General features: G+C 34.1%; 1 protein-coding gene and 1 long non-coding RNA gene across 10 annotated transcripts in view; one reads left to right on the top strand and one right to left on the bottom strand.

Moving 5' to 3' along the window:
* Positions 1–16,147, bottom strand: part of Mtmr2 (myotubularin related protein 2) — an 82,265-nt gene that overhangs the window by 18,796 nt on the left and 47,322 nt on the right. For all 9 annotated transcript variants that reach the window (XM_015489965.2, XM_048795657.1, XM_048795656.1 and 6 more), the window contains 6 exons: positions 13,226–13,301; positions 9,831–9,925; positions 9,234–9,344; positions 7,293–7,394; positions 6,152–6,235; positions 4,347–4,496 (listed from right to left, as the gene is read on the bottom strand). In XM_015489965.2, the coding sequence (XP_015345451.1) occupies positions 4,347–4,496; positions 6,152–6,235; positions 7,293–7,394; positions 9,234–9,344; positions 9,831–9,925; positions 13,226–13,301 (618 nt within the window). The remainder of the gene's footprint in view (positions 1–4,346; positions 4,497–6,151; positions 6,236–7,292; positions 7,395–9,233; positions 9,345–9,830; positions 9,926–13,225; positions 13,302–16,147) is intronic.
* Positions 444–12,342, top strand: LOC125613899. The gene is made up of 3 exons (XR_007344477.1): positions 444–456; positions 7,989–7,992; positions 11,994–12,342. It is a non-coding gene; the product is annotated as an uncharacterized LOC125613899 (long non-coding RNA).

Raw genomic sequence — 16,147 nt, 5'->3', positions numbered from 1 at the left:
TAGCCTGAGGCTTAGCATAGATTGCTTTTACAATATTGAGGTATGTTCCTGTTATCCCTAGTTTTTCTAGAGTTTTGAACATAAAGGGATGCTGTACTTTGTCGAATGCTTTTTCCGCATCTATCGAGATGATCATATGGTTCTTATTTTTAAGTCTATTGATGTGGTGAATAACATTTATTGATTTCCGTATATTGAACCAGCCTTGCATCCCAGGGATGAATCCTACTTGATCATGGTGCACAATTTTTTTGATATGTTTTTGTATCCGATTCGCCAGAATTTTATTGAGGATTTTTGCATCTAGGTTCATTAGAGATATTGGTCTGTAGTTTTCTTTCTTTGAAGTGTCTTTGTCTGGTTTAGGTATCAGGGTGATGTTGGCCTCATAGAATGAATTTGGAAGTTCTCCCTCCTTTTCTATTTCCTGAAGTAGCTTGAAAAGTATTGGTATTAGTTCTTCTTTAAAGGTTTTGTAAAATTCTGCTGTATACCCATCCGGTCCTGGGCTTTTCTTAGTTGGTAGTCTTTTGATGGTTTCTTCTATTTCCTCAATTGATATTGGTCTGTTTAGGTTGTCTATATCCTCCTGACTCAATCTGGGCAGATCATATGACTTAAGAAATTTATCTATGCCTTCACTATCTTCTAATTTATTGGAGTATAAGGATTCAAAATAGTTTTTGATTATCTTCTGTATTTCTGAAGTGTCTGTTGTGATATTGCCTTTTTCATCCCGTATGCTAGTAATTTGAGTTCTCTCTCTTCTTCTCTTCGCTAGCATGGCTAAGGGTCTGTCGATTTTGTTTATTTTTTCAAAGAACCAACTTTTAGTTTTGTCAATTTTTTCAATTGTTTCTTTTGTTTCGATTTCATTAATTTCAGCTCTGATTTTAATTATTTCTTGCCTTCTACTTCTTTTGCTGTTGTTTTGCTCTTCTTTTTCTAGGATTTTGAGATGAAGTATGAGATCATTTATTTGTTGGTTTTTTCTTTTTTTAAGGAATGAACTCCAAGCAATGAATTTTCCTCTTAGAACTGCTTTCAATGTGTCCCATAGATTCCGATATGTTGTGTCTGTGTTTTCATTTATCTCTAAGAATTTTTTAATTTCCTCCTTGATGTCTTCTATAACCCATTGATCATTCAGTAACCTATTGTTCATTCTCCAAGTGATGTATGCTTTTTCCTTCCTTCTTTTATCGTTGATTTTCAGTTTCATTCCATTATGATCAGATAAGATGCATGGTATTATCTCTACTCCTTTATATTGTCTAAGAGTTGCCCTGTGACATAATATATGATCTATTTTTGAGAAGGATCCATGTGCTGCTGAGAAAAAAGTGTAACTGCTTGATGTTGGGTGGTATACTCTATATATGTCAATTAGGTCTAGGTTATTAATAGTGTTATTGAGTTCTATAGTTTCCTTATTCAACTTTTGTTTGGAAGATCTGTCCAGTGGCGAGAGAGGTGTGTTGAAGTCTCCCATGATTATGGTATGGTGGTCTATTAGACTCTTGAACTTGAGAAGAGTTTGTTTGACGAACATAGCTGCACCATTGTTTGGGGCATAAATATTTATGATTGTTATGTCTTGTTGGTGTATGGTTCCCTTAAGCAGTATGTAGTGTCCCTCTTTATCCCTTTTGATTAACTTTGGCTTGAAATCTATTTTATTTGATATGAGTATGGACACTCCTGCTTGTTTCCGAAGTCCATATGAGTGATATGATTTTTCCCAACCTTTCACCTTCAGCCTATGTATGTCTTTTCCTATCAAATGCGTCTCCTGTAGGCAGCATATTGTTGGGTCTTGTTTTGTGATCCATTCTACTAGCCTGTGTCTCTTAATTGGTGAGTTTAAGCCATTAACATTTAGGGTTATTATTGAGATATGGGTTGTTCTTCCAGCCATATTTGTTTATTTCTGTTACTAAACATGGTTTGTTTTCCTCTTTGATTATTTCCCCCCCCTTTACTGTCCTACCTCCCACTGTTGGTTTTCATTGTTATTTTCCATTTCCTCTTCCTGTAATGTTTTGCCGAGGATGTTTTGAAGAGATGGTTTTCTAGCTGCAAATTCTTTTAACTTTTGTTTATCGTGGAAGGTTTTAATTTCATCTTCCATCCTGAAGCTTAATTTCGCTGGATACACAATTCTTGGTTGGAACCCATTTTCTTTCAGTGTTTGAAATATGTTATTCCAGGATCTTCTAGCTTTCAGAGTCTGTGTTGAAAGATCAGCTGTTATCCTGATTGGCTTACCCCTAAATGTAATCTGCTTCCTTTCTCTTGTAGCTTTTAAAATTCTCTCCTTATTCTGTATGTTGGGCATCTTCATTATAATGTGTCTAGGTGTGGATCTCTTATGATTTTGCACATTCGGCGTCCTGTAGGCTTCTAGGATTTGGGATTCTGTCTCATTCTTCAAGTCTGGGAAGTTTTCTCGTATTATTTCATTGAATAGATTGCTCATTCCTTTGGTTTGGAGCTCTGTACCTTCCTGTATCCCAATGACTCTTAAGTTTGGTCTCTTAATGTTATCCCATATTTCTTGGATGTTCTGCTCATGGTTTCTTAACAGTCTTGCTGAGCTGTCTATGTTCTTTTCCAGTTGAAATACTTTGTCTTCATTGTCTGATGTTCTATCTTCTAAGTGTTCTACTCTGCTGGTAGTATTCTCCATTGAGTTTTTAAGTTGGTTTATTGCTTCCTGCATTTCTAGGATTTCTGTTTGTTTGTTTTTTATAACCTCTATCTCCCTGTATAGTTGATCCTTTGCTTCCTGGATTTGTTTGCGTAATTCATTGTCGAAGTGATCTTTCATTGTCTGATTTTGCTGTTTAATGTCTTCCTTGATACTCCAGATCATCTGAAGCATGTATATCCTGAATTCTTTATCTGACATTCCATCTGCTGCAGCTGTTACCTCTTCTAAAGTGCAGTTGACCTGCATTGCTTGTGGTCCTTTCTTTCCTTGTCTTTCATACTGCTTGCTGTTTCTTTCCTTCTTGGTGAAACTGCTTGTGTTTTTCGGAAAATTCCCCCCCCCCCCTATATGTTTATATTGCTCTTGTATAGTTGAAAAGTCTCCCTTGCAGGTGCGGGCGGGGGCTCTGCTCTGCCCCTCCTCCAATTGGTGTGAGGTGTCTACCACGTCCGCGGACCCCTGGGCCTGATCTGGGCGTGGGCGAAGGCTCTGCTCTGCCCCTACTCCAGTTGGGGTGAAGTGTGTACCACGCTGGCAGGCCGCTGGGCCTGATCCGCCGGTCTGTCGCAGGTCTGCTTACCTTGCCGGCGCGGGCGGCGGCTCTGCCCTGCCCCTCCTACCACTCCCGCAGACCGCTGGGCCTGATCTGCAGGTTGGTCGCAGGTCTGCCTACCTTGCGGGTGCGGGCGGCGGCCCCGCTCCTCCCCTCTGGCTCGAGGACAAAGCGAGAGAGACTTGGGTATCTGTGACTCACCCTCCCTACCAGGAGACCAACTGTTTCTGTCGCTGCTGGCACCAATGAAGTTCTCTCCTCGGACCGCGTGCAGGCAGCCGACAGTTGCCGAGTCGCGTGGGCAGCGGCTGGCGGGTCTGGACCTCTGCGCTGCGTGGCGGAGATTCACTCGTCTAGGGCAAACTGTCACCTCCAAAAATCCTTCCAATTCCCGGCCGGTCTCTCTTTAGTGGAATTTTGCTAGGAGTTTCTCAGCAGGTCGAATCTAAGCGTATCCATGCGTCTCTCTGACCCTGTTGTTGAGGAGGTACTGAAAGCGCTGCCTCCCCACTCGCCACCATGTTGGATCCCCCTCTAATTCTTAATCACATACTGATTTATGTAAGTCACGGTTTATTGGGAAGTGCAGTTTTATAAGAAAATACATTAAAACAGGACTAAGTAAAGCCTGCTTTTAAAGTTTTTTTTTTTTTAATCAGTAAATTTGCCCAACTCTGAAGTCTTCAGAATCTATGAAAATTCTGAACCTAAAATAATTTGAGATGATCTTTCTAGACCCAGTTATTCATTGTAAACTTGTAAAGTTTTCTTTCTTGGTATTAATGGAAAAGAACATTTATCATTGTGACTAAAGAATATATAACAAAGAAACAGTGAGTGATACCACCGCAAACATTTTCAAGTTAAGAACCACGAAATTCTGTTTTCATTTTGCAGTTTTATTATTTAAAATTTAAATTAACAGATTTCATTTTATTAAATAACTCCATCTCCAGTATCCCTATTAAGTACTTTTAGCCATTAGCTATTTTTATTCTGCACCCAATTCCCCAATTCATCAATCTCAGCATGAGGTAGAATATTAAAACTTTTGCAGTGTCATCAAAGCATCATACTTACTGGGATGCGGCCCCTTGACCTAAAGGATGCCACTCTCTTTAATTCTTCATCAGGAATATTTGATGGTACAACCAACAAGGCAGGGTATGTATCACAAAGTTCATATCGTTCATTTATCTTAGTTATTCTCCAGCTTTCATTTGGAATTCCCTACACATGAAATAAAATATAACACGAATTATTAATTGAAAAACCCAGAAGTAGCCATCATTTTCAAACTCTCATACTTCCACTATCCATCTCTGAAACTACTAGAAGAGCAATGTGCCTATGGTGACCATGCTTTTAGGATGAGACATTCTAATGTAGGGATCTGTGTTTTTTGTAGCAAAATGTTAATGTTAATTAAGTCATTAAATATAGTATAATGTGTGTCTGTATCAATAAAGGAAATAAACTACAAATATTCCTTGAGTCATACCTAAATGAAAACATCCTCCTCAGTTACAATTAGAGTTAATTTTTAAATTGTATTCTTCCAATTATCTGATAACTACAAACACATTTCTCTGTAAGAAGTGAAATCTTTATTATAACTACTCTGGACAATTTTCTCTTCAAGAAGTAATAGTCTCTTAGCAGCAGAAACCCAATTTTTAAAAAAGTTATTTTGATATTGGAAAAAAAGATAATGGTGAGGAACATGGTTCTGGAGCTAGACTTACTGAATTCAAATCCTGGTTTCCATACATAGTAGTTGTGTTTCTTTGGGCAAATTACTCAATGATCTGTGCCTCAGTTCACTCATATGCTATGCAGATAATATTAGTAACTACCTAATTATGAAGATGAAATTAATTAATATATACAAAGTACCTAAGAAAAGCCTAGCATATATATATGTATATATATTTGTGTGTGTATGTGTACACTCACAGCACACATGCACAAATGTTGTGGTAAATAAAAGTATTTTTTACTTAACAAATATTTACAGAGCACAAACTATAAGCAGAATACTCTCTTATGCTTCATTCATACATTCATTCATTCAAGAGATATTGTCTACTACATGCCAAGCACTGCTACATCCTAAGGATACACCATGAGAAAACAAATGCAGTGCCTTCCCTCAAGGAAATAAGAGAGATTATTCCTTCAAAAGCTGCTAGTATTGGTGAAGAATTAGAAGGTGGTTTTAGCATAGAAATGGTAGATAGAATAAAAAGGGGCAAGCAGGCATTAGTAAATATTATCAAACTGAATCAAAGTAGGACAATAAGTATATGAGAAGGCTACCAAACAGCAGTTAAATTTTGATCTGCATATAAAATAATATAAAATACAATAAATTAATGCCAAAATGTGGAGGGGTTAATCTTATTATGGTTACTGACCAAAGTAAATCAATGGTGGCTTTTAGCACATGAAAATAGGAAGTATACCGTGACTTCTGTGAAAATGTATAAAATTTTCAAAACTGTATATGGAGGTAAATTATAAGAACTGCTCCCTAAAATTATTAAGAAATGTTTTCAGAATTAAATTATAGGATATCCAAAAAGAAAAATCCGAGAGAATAATACTAGATGATATATAATTAAAATTTGCCTGTATTTATTTTTATCTTTATATCTATTAAATATTTTTAAATAAACTAGTACTTATAAGCCTGAGATAAGATAAATAAAAGATCACTGGCATATCCTGGAAAGCAATTCAAAGAAAATAAAAGGAAGTCAAACAATCAGTATTAACTTTCATTTAATAACAAAATCCTAAAAAGTTGTTTACTTCTACTCATGAAATCTTCTTTACAATGAAAAAAAATATAAAATACTAAACCTAAAACAAGAAGTACATACCTGCCTTCTATACTCTAAAAGAGAATCATATAGCTTCCACCCATTTTCTGGGAATACTTCTTTGTATTCAAAAGCAAAAAGAGGCTACAAAATAATAAGCAGAGTTAAAAGATATTTAAGAAGGTAATGAATCAGAATATATCTTTACACTCAAAATTTTCATTACTTATCTGCAAGAATATTGTGTATTGGCACCTTTTTATATTGTCCTTTTAGTTTTTGTTCTATATTTTTAAAAGTATTGGTTTTTACATATTTTTTAAAGTATACAAAGCACACAGAACCACCTGACAAAATTTATCAAATACTATCTTATCATCACATCTCCTTTAGATATATATATATATAGTAGCTTTGCAGGTTTACGTCTAAATAATTGAAATATTACATTTTCCAAAAACACATCTTTTGATAGAATTAGTTGGACAGTAACATATAACAGTAAACAGCTATTAAATTTATGCTATATTTTCTAAACTACACAGAATAAACTTTTTATTTTTTGGCTTTCAATTTATCATTTTATAGACATAATAATAGAAACAACTATAATGTTAAAAAAAAAATTAAAAATGTAGTCAGAGAATCAGTGTTGATTCCCAAGTCTATTCTCTACTAGCTATGCCCTTGAATTAAATGCATACTTGATCCTGGTTCACCTCTAAAATAGGGATAAATAGGGCTAGTATGAAAGTGAAATAATATTACATAAATGAGGGAGCCTAACACTGTCACAAAACTTCCTAATAGCACATAGTAGAAACTTACTATTCATCCCCACTTCCCTCCCAAATTGCTAATCTTAACTGTAGCTCTCAACTGAAAATATTTCAAATCCTATAAATTTGAAATTTCAAATCCTAATGAAGTTCAATTATAGCATTTCATCATGGAAATATTCTGTATAGAAAGATCATATAATTATAGAATGTTCATGCTGGAATGGACCTTGGAAATGAACTAGTACATCTTCCTCATTTCATATCTAAAGAAACTGGCCCAAGAGATTAGATTAACTTTAACTATATATCTGGTTAAATGTCAAAGCAGGGACAAAAATGTAGAAATTCTAGATAGCCTAATCAAGTTTATTTATATCAGTAATTATAATATTATTTTCTAAAGATAAGAAACATTTTACCAGGTTATTAGAGACAGGAAATGCATATTTCATTAGATTCTCAAATATGGATCTTCTTGTTCGCCCCTCAGGTTTATGAGCAAATCGTAAATTCCTAATATCCTAGAAAATATTTTAGATACAAATTAATCACTGTTTGATCACTTTTTACTTAATGAATAAATAAGTTTATGTGGAATTATCTTGTAAAATGTTAAAATCTATAAATTTGAAATACAAATATATATAGTAATGTCTGGAAGGAGGCAGATTAGAATGGTTCACCAGGAGAAATGAGAAATACAAGACATTCTAAAAAAAGGCAGAATTCAGAGGGCAGAAAATTCCCCTATGCTTATGGACTTGTGAACTCAACACGGGTCAGTTAGAGGCAGCAATCCACATATGGACTGGAGATTACACATAATGTATCTGAAGCTTAATATCATGAGTAGGGCACATTAGCAACATATGTCCTTCCCTGTGAATGCCTACTTTCTGTCATGAACTTCCATTAAAATCCTAATTAATGGTTGTTACTTTCCATGATATCTGGAAATCATTTTCCTACTTTACTACCTCTTCCCAGGACTCACTTTCATCATTTGAACTTCTCTTGATAAGTCCCCTGTTAAACTAAGAGAACCAAACTTTGCCAAAGATCTTCTGTCCAGTGGTAAGTCAAGTTCCACCTACTGGCAGGAAAATTCTGAATAGTTAGGTTGCTACCATCCAGGCTCTATAATCAGATCTAAAAACCAGGACTGTTTTCCATTATTTGTACTCCAATTTTCTATGCTTAGGCTGAATTCAGATATTCATGTTCTGGTTTATTGATTCTCAAGAGCACTTAGAAAAAAATAGAGATTAAGAATATCTTCAAGACTATCCATTTGATTTAAATGCTATAACCTAGGAAGAATTCAAAATATCTGTATTATATCTCATAATATAATACCAAACATGGAGACACTAAATAATATTCCACCCACAAACCAGGGTATCATTGTGGCTCAGTGGTAAAGCATTTGCCCGCACATGTGAGGCACTGGGTTCCATCCTTAGCACACATTTAAACACACACACACACACACACACAAACACAATAAATAAGTTAAATAGTTGTTGAGTCCATCTACAACTAAAAAGATATTTTTTAAAAAACAATGTATATTACAAATTTTGCCCAAAACCAGAATGCTAAATTTACTGTATTTCAAAATATCCATATGTGGAAACTGAAGCTGAGATCTTGAGGAGTCTTGGTTTCCCCCCAGTAAATATCTTTAAAACTATTCAAATTACTCAGAATCACTCTGTTAACCATAGGAGTTCTCTGAAACTATCACAGCAGGAGCCCTACAAATGTTTGTTTATGGATAATGGTCTTAATTCTATAGGAAAAAAACATTTAAAATAACCAAGATTTTAAAGTCAGTTCATTTTATATCCTCTTATATTTTATGTTCTAGTTACTATTAGACTGCAGAAAAGTGATCAAGAAACAATATGCTTGAGACATGGCTGACAGCTACCACACTCACACAGCCCTTCTGACTACAATGAAAATAATTACTAAATAATGTAATAACAGATTCACAAAACTTTGACAATTATCACAAGAAAGTATTTTGATTTATACATATGTTGTTTCTTTTACTTTGAGCACAGATAGAACAGCAAAAAATAACAACAATAATAATAAAAACTAAAGGAACAAAGTGATCTGAAATTGAAATGTGCTAAGGTGCTAACTGGGCCATAATAAGTACAATAGCCACCTGGGAAGCAGTTAATGGTATTAAATATCTATACACAGTGGTAAATGTCAATGTTTTCTTTTACTAGAAAGATATTTCTAGTATTTCCATTTAACATTTTTAAAACCAGTTTCCAATTATAGGTTCTATTTAGTAGACAATGTTTTAATCCAAATAAAGTTACACACATTATGAAATTTACCTTGCACACAGTTTCCAGTCCATAAGAATTTTCACCTCGACTAGAAGCACCACCAATTTTTTCTACTCTACTTATAACACCAAGAGAAGCATCTAAAACAAATGGGGGGTCCTAAAAGGAAAAAAAAAAAAGACTAAGCACAATTATAATTAAAGATAGAAATCTTAATCAGAGGATAGGAAGTATACCTTTCTCAGTGGTAGAGGACTTGCAAGCACTGGGGTTCTCTATCCCAAGTACCAAAAAAAAGAAAGAATAAAATTTCTTCCAGATTTTTTTTTTTTTTTTTTTTTTGTACTGGGAATTAAACTCAGGAGCACTCAACCACTAAGCCATATCCCAGCCCTATTTTGTATTTTTCTGTTTAGAGACAGTGTCTCACTGAGTTGGTTGGCTCCTTGCTTTTTGCTGAAGCTAGCTTTGAACTTGTGATCCTACTGTCTTAGCCTTCTAAGCCGCTGGGATTACAGGCATGCCGCTGCACCCAGCCAGAAATTCTTTAATTAAAAATGATCACAAATAAACAAACCTGGCTGCAAACAACACACACACATACATACATACATACATACAAAAATCAAATCCAACAAGTCTTACCCGTTCCATGCTTTTGAAATATAACCTGTAATTCGTGACAGTCAGAGTTCCTCTTACAGCACCAGTAAATGGACAGATGTAAGTTACATCTTTGGCTGAAAAGCAAAACATTCAATTTACATTCTATACTTATTAAAAACAGCTTTCTCATCTTGTAAAATTATTCTGATTTATGCCTAAAAACTGAAGAGGTAGAAGTATATGTCTTCCACTGAGACAACAGAAGAAAACAGAGATGCCTGCTATCCATGTTGGATAAAACAAGTGCTATGGCTGGAGTAGCAGGGCAGAGGAGCACTGGTAATGATGGCAATGATGGAAAATGTATCGAGACACAGTAAGCATTTATCATTTCAGGTCCTAGACCACTTTGCTGATCTCCTGGTCTTCTTGCCCAGTTCAGTTTGTCAATGTATCTCTAAAAACATAAAACCCCAAATATATAATATCAGAAATTTCTGATCTGATTATATTCCTGGGGGAAATATTGTAGGTGAAAAGAAATGTACACAAAACAATTATAAGGGGATATTTTATTCCTGACCAATCAACTGATGTCCAACTTAGTAGAGAAATGATCACAAGCAATGTTTTATTAAGAAATAAACAATGAATCTATATGACATTTTTATTTTTTAAAGCATGCATTAATTGATAAAGCAGGATAATTCAGAAACCACTAGCTGAAAATATTATTTAAAATGGCAGAGAAGAAAACATTCGGCCTTTGTTTTTTGGGGTTTGGGCTTATTTTGCTTAGTATAATATTCTCCAGATACTGATCCATAAGGGGGGGGAGAGGGGATAGGAGGAGAAAAGAGGGGGGAAGTATGGTGGAATGAGATGGATATTATTACCCTATATACATGTATAATTACATGATGGATATTATTACCCTATATACATGTATGAGTACATGACCAGAGTGACTCTGTACCATGTACAGCCAGAGGAATGAGAAATTGTACAATGACCTGTGTACAATGTGTCAAAAGGTATTCTACTGTCATAAATAACTACTCAGAACATTTTTTTTAAAGAATTAAAAAAAATTTAAAAATGGCAGAGGTCATAATGACCAATATGAGGGTTCTTTTAAGTCTTTAAATATAAGTACATGCGACACCATTATAAAGGAATCTCTCTATCATTCCAATTAAAGAAGGTACAATTTTGTGGAGCCACAACTTTTCAAGAACCTTTCAAGAGGCTTCTTCTGGGAAATCTTGGGGTCATGAAATATGTTTAATAGGATAATGCAACTTCCTGCCTTTTCTTCTTATTCATCACTTTGAAGGATTTCGTATGGAATTTGAAATGGGGCTGATTTTTCAACAATCATTTCTAACCTTAAAATGATTCCCTAAGGAAGGCTCAAGTATGAGATACATTTTTAACCACTATTTCCAAAGTATGTTTCATTTAGAGGAAAACCTAAATATTTTCTGGATTCCTTTAAGAACTAGTTTTCTAACTTGCACAAGTAAAATTATTCTTTTTATCCTATAACCCACCACAAGATGTGTCCCTTTTGGACTCCTTCCTCTTTTATTTATTTATTTATTCATTTATTTTTTACATACATGACAACAGTGGAATGTATTATACTCATTATTGCCTATTTACAGCACAAGTTTTCATAACTCTGTATATAAAATATGTTCACCCTTGTATTTGTATAGTACTTTGAATAATTTTAGAGTAAAGAGGAAGAAGTCCATGTATAATGCTCTTCTTGCTCTTAATACAATTGAATAACCTCCCCAGTCTTTTTTTTTTTTTTTTTTTACTTTTCAGCATTGTGTGTATACTAAGCTCTCAATCTGTGGAATAATTTCTGAGCTATCATCATTGAATGTTATGATAATAGTTATTGTCTGCTTGTATTCTCATTTAGTCATTCTCAGAGTTAATAGTCTTAAGATATTAATCCTATTTGTTAGATGTATAATGGACTCCTTCCTCTTTACTCTAAAATTATTCAAAGTACTATACAAATACAAGGGTTTGTACTTATATTTCTACTAGGCATGCATTAGAACAGAGGCTCTGACAGAAATACAGATCTAATAGTCATCAACCAATATATGAGAGATCATTAATTTGGATATGATCAACTGAAATAGTATATAAATGGGAAAAGGAAAATGGGTCAAGGTCTAGTCTTAGTATTGATATTAAAGAAGAAAAACCAATGAAAGAGACTTGAATGGTAACTTGAAAGTCTTTTGTTAAGTTCAGATATTTCAGTGGAAGTAGCATAGACATGAGGCTCAGAATAGGAAAAAAGAAACTGTCAACAGTGCTAGATATCACTTTATTATTGAGGTAATCCCCCTATGTTTTGTGTACCTCATCTAACAAATAGGATTAATATCTTAAGACTATTAACTCTGAGAATGACTAAATGAGAATGCAAGCAGACAATGACTATTGTCATAACATTCAATGATGATAGCTCAGTAAATTATTCCACAGATTGAGAGCTTAGTGCACACACAATGATAAGAAGGAAAAAAAAAGACAGGGGAAGGTTATTCAATTGTGTTAAGAGCAACAAGAGACAAAAACCCTGCTAAGGCTAAAAACCTAAATTTAGCAGTTAATGACCATCCATTTAGAGGGTAGTAGTTTTTTCCATTGGCTTATCTGTACACAAGAAAATGACACCTAGCCAGGGCAAATGTAGCATTCATTAAATCCTTTTTTTTTTAAATATTATTGATAATAAAATGAAAATGATATCTACTTTGATCTTCTTTAGCTAAAAAAAGTATTTTGATCTGTAAATAAATAAACATGTTCTTTCTCAAAAATCTATAAGTATTGTGTAAATTATCAAAAATAAAGCTAGAGCATGGGGATAAAAATACAGTTTAGATGATCATTTTGAGTTTCCAGCTGAACAGAGAAAGGCATCTTTCTACAAATACCTTATTTTGCAATGGAGGTAAGTATTTTCATCCAAAAATTGACTTGACTTTATTCAGAGAAGAAAAGAAAAAAAAAAACATAAAGGAGGCAAGCATGAGAGAATGTGTCTTGAGTGACAATTCAATGTTTTCATATACAATCCCATGTTAATGTAGTAATTCAAAAAAATAAAATTTTCCTTCATGAAATTCAACAACAATTAAAAATAAATCCACCTACATTAAAAAAAATAAAAATAAAACAAACCAGAGATGAAATTGGGTAAAATTCACTTTTCCTATTTTCCAGTAGCCCAAACATGAACACTATCACCAGGTGCAAGCAGAGGCTTGCAGCACAAACTAGAGGTTTGAAGGCTGCAGGGAATAAGTGTTACCAGTTTATTCTCTGTGTGCCAAGAGAACTGAATAATCTGCAGTCAGAAAGGAGGAGGAAATAAAACAAAAAATACCATTACAGACCCATATCTTTAATATTTTCTCCTGGAAGCAAGGGTGGTTCTTCCATTTCTGCTAATTTGTTAGATTCCCTCAGGACCTGGATGTCAGGGGAGAGAGGAACAAGAAAAGAAACACTTTTTTTTTAAATTCAAAGGCTAACTTTTCATTCAAGTTTCAAGTGAGTATGCTTTTCTTAAATTTATAACATCATATCACAATTACTACTTTAAATCAAATTACAAAAATTACAGTGTGGCCTGTACAACATGTGAAGTTATATTTGTATACACACACACACACACACACACACGCACACACAAGCTGCTGCCAGGGGTTAAGGACAAAAAAGGAGACCAAGAGAGAAGTGAGTATGGCTATAATAAAACATCAGGGGCAATCCCTGTGGTGATCAAATTGTTCAGAACTTGACCATCTCTATACACATATCTTGGTTGTACTAATCCTAGATTATTGTTTTACAAAATATTATCATCAGGAGAACTAACTGGGTAAAGGATATACTGAATATGTAGTTTATTACTACTGCATATTAATCTGTTTTATCTTAAAATGAAAGTATAATTTAAAAAGAAAAAAGAAAAAGAAGCACACATTTGTCTGTACTTACTGCTTCTTGAAAGCTACCTTGGCTAAACTCCTCCCTCTCTGGGCATTCTTTGTCAGTGGCTTTTATGCTCCTTTTCCTCACCTTGCCTGTTTCTCATGTGTTTACCCTAGACTCATTATTCATGTTACTCAACCCTTACTGATTCATACCTACCATGACTTACTTACGTTTACCTACATCTATATTGCCAACCCAGACATTTTTTAGGCTCTGGTTCCACACATTCAACCACCTAACATTAACCTCCATCTGGGTGTACTACAGAAAATATGAACTTAATAGACCTAAAACTGATCTGTGTCCCAACTAGCAAATGGCACTACCATCCATTTGCCTGTACAAAGCAGCAGGGAGAAGACAAAGAATGGTGGCCTCTGGGACTAAATCCAGACATCCTTCTTCAGCCTTGATTTATTTCATTACACAGAGAACCAATACCATGAGGAAAAAAAAAATTAACAAAAATTTTTTTGAAAAAAAATGCTTAGCTTTTGTCATTTATTTCCTTCCATCTAAAAAATTTAATTAGACACCTCAAAACTAAAAAGAAAAAAATTACCATTGCATTATAGGTCACCTTTCTTTAATATTTATTTTTTAGTTACAGGTGGACACAATATCTTTATTTTTATGTGGTGCTGAGGATTGAACCCGGTGCCTCATGCATTGTAGGTGAGCCCTCTGCCTCTGAGCCACAACCCCAGCCCCTAGGTCACCTTTTGAAGACCATCAAAACTGGTTCAGATATTTCCTATGCCTGAGCTCCTATCTCACTTCCCATACCATTCTAAATGCCTGTTGGTTTTCTTCCCTATCAGACTCCTAGAGAAGAGCTAACTCATCTTAGACACCTTTGATTACTCAACAGAAATACAACACGAGGCACATATATAAATTTTAATTATCTAGTAGCTACATTACAAAAATAAAAATGAGAAAAATTGAACATACATTCTTTAATCCAATATTTCCAAAGTATTGTCATTTCAACATGTAAAAGATATATTTAAAGTATTAATGAGACATTTTACTTTCTTTTCCTTTTTTATCATACTAATATATCCAGGGTATATTCTATACTTATGGCACATCTCAATCCAGACCAGCCACATTTCAGGCACAAGGTAGCTACAGGTATAGTAGCCCCTTTATTGGGCAGAACAAATGTAATGAATCTAATTCTTCTTGATGATCAAGTCATTCCTTAGTTTATGACAGGTGCTTAGGGAGAATTAGATAAATGTGTTAAGACATTACTGTCATAATCCAACGTTCACAATAATAATGCAATGCCAATAGCTAAGTATTACAAGAACAAATTCACATATCTTCAGCAAACTCATAATTCAAATTCATTCTTTCAAAACTTCAACAATTTTCTTATCATTTTAATGCAAAATGTAAGAACCAGAATACAATGTACATATAAATATTTTATATGTCATATTCGAAAACTCAAGAAAGATCATCTTTAAAGGTAACCTTTATAAAATGCTATCTAGTTATCAGTCCTTGACATAGTCTTTCATATAGTTATAAAAGAAGGGAAAGAAAGAAGGAGGGAAGGCAGGCCAACCTGTAATAATCATTAAAAAAAAATAATAATAAAAACTTGCAATATGTCAAAAAAACCACAAACTTCCTGGGTTCACATCCTCACTGGGTCACATACTAAGCTAGGTCCTCTTAGGTAAAGTTTGCAACTTCTCTATGTCTATTAAATGGTAATTATAGTACTTTACAATAGGGTTGTTATAAAAACTAAATGAGTTAATACATTTAAAAAATTTATATCAGTGTTAGCACATAAAATGTACTTAGTGTTGTCAAATAATAATAATTCAGACCAATTATCAAAATCTGCCAAAAATTTCTAATTATAAAATTAGCACATTATAACAGATATAAATAACACAACAATACACTGAAAAAAATTATTCCACATGTGAAACAAAAGATTATAGAAAAAAAATGCTTCATCCTTCCCTCAGTCTACCATTTCAATCAGAAATTCAAAGATTAATGACTTAGTAGTATTTTCCACATTCCACAGATTAATCTGACTTCCAGAAAATATATGTGTGCATACGAGAGAGAAGAGTGGTTCTGGAAAAGGCACATGGTAACATGGAAATTATAATTCTAAATAAAGCCTTTTAAGAAAAGAAATAAGAGGGCTGGAGTCGTGGCTCAGTGGTAGAGCGCTTATCTCGCACTTGTGTGAGGCACTGGGTTCGATCCTCAGCACCACATAAAAAAATAAATAAATGAACAAAATAAAGGTATTGTGTCCATCTACAACTAATATATATATA

Source organism: Marmota marmota, unplaced genomic scaffold (genome assembly GCF_001458135.2).
Source record: "Marmota marmota marmota unplaced genomic scaffold, marMar, whole genome shotgun sequence".
NCBI lineage: Eukaryota > Metazoa > Chordata > Mammalia > Rodentia > Sciuridae > Marmota > Marmota marmota.
Note: the sequence above shows the minus strand (reverse complement) of the source record. Positions and strands in the feature narration are given on the sequence as shown.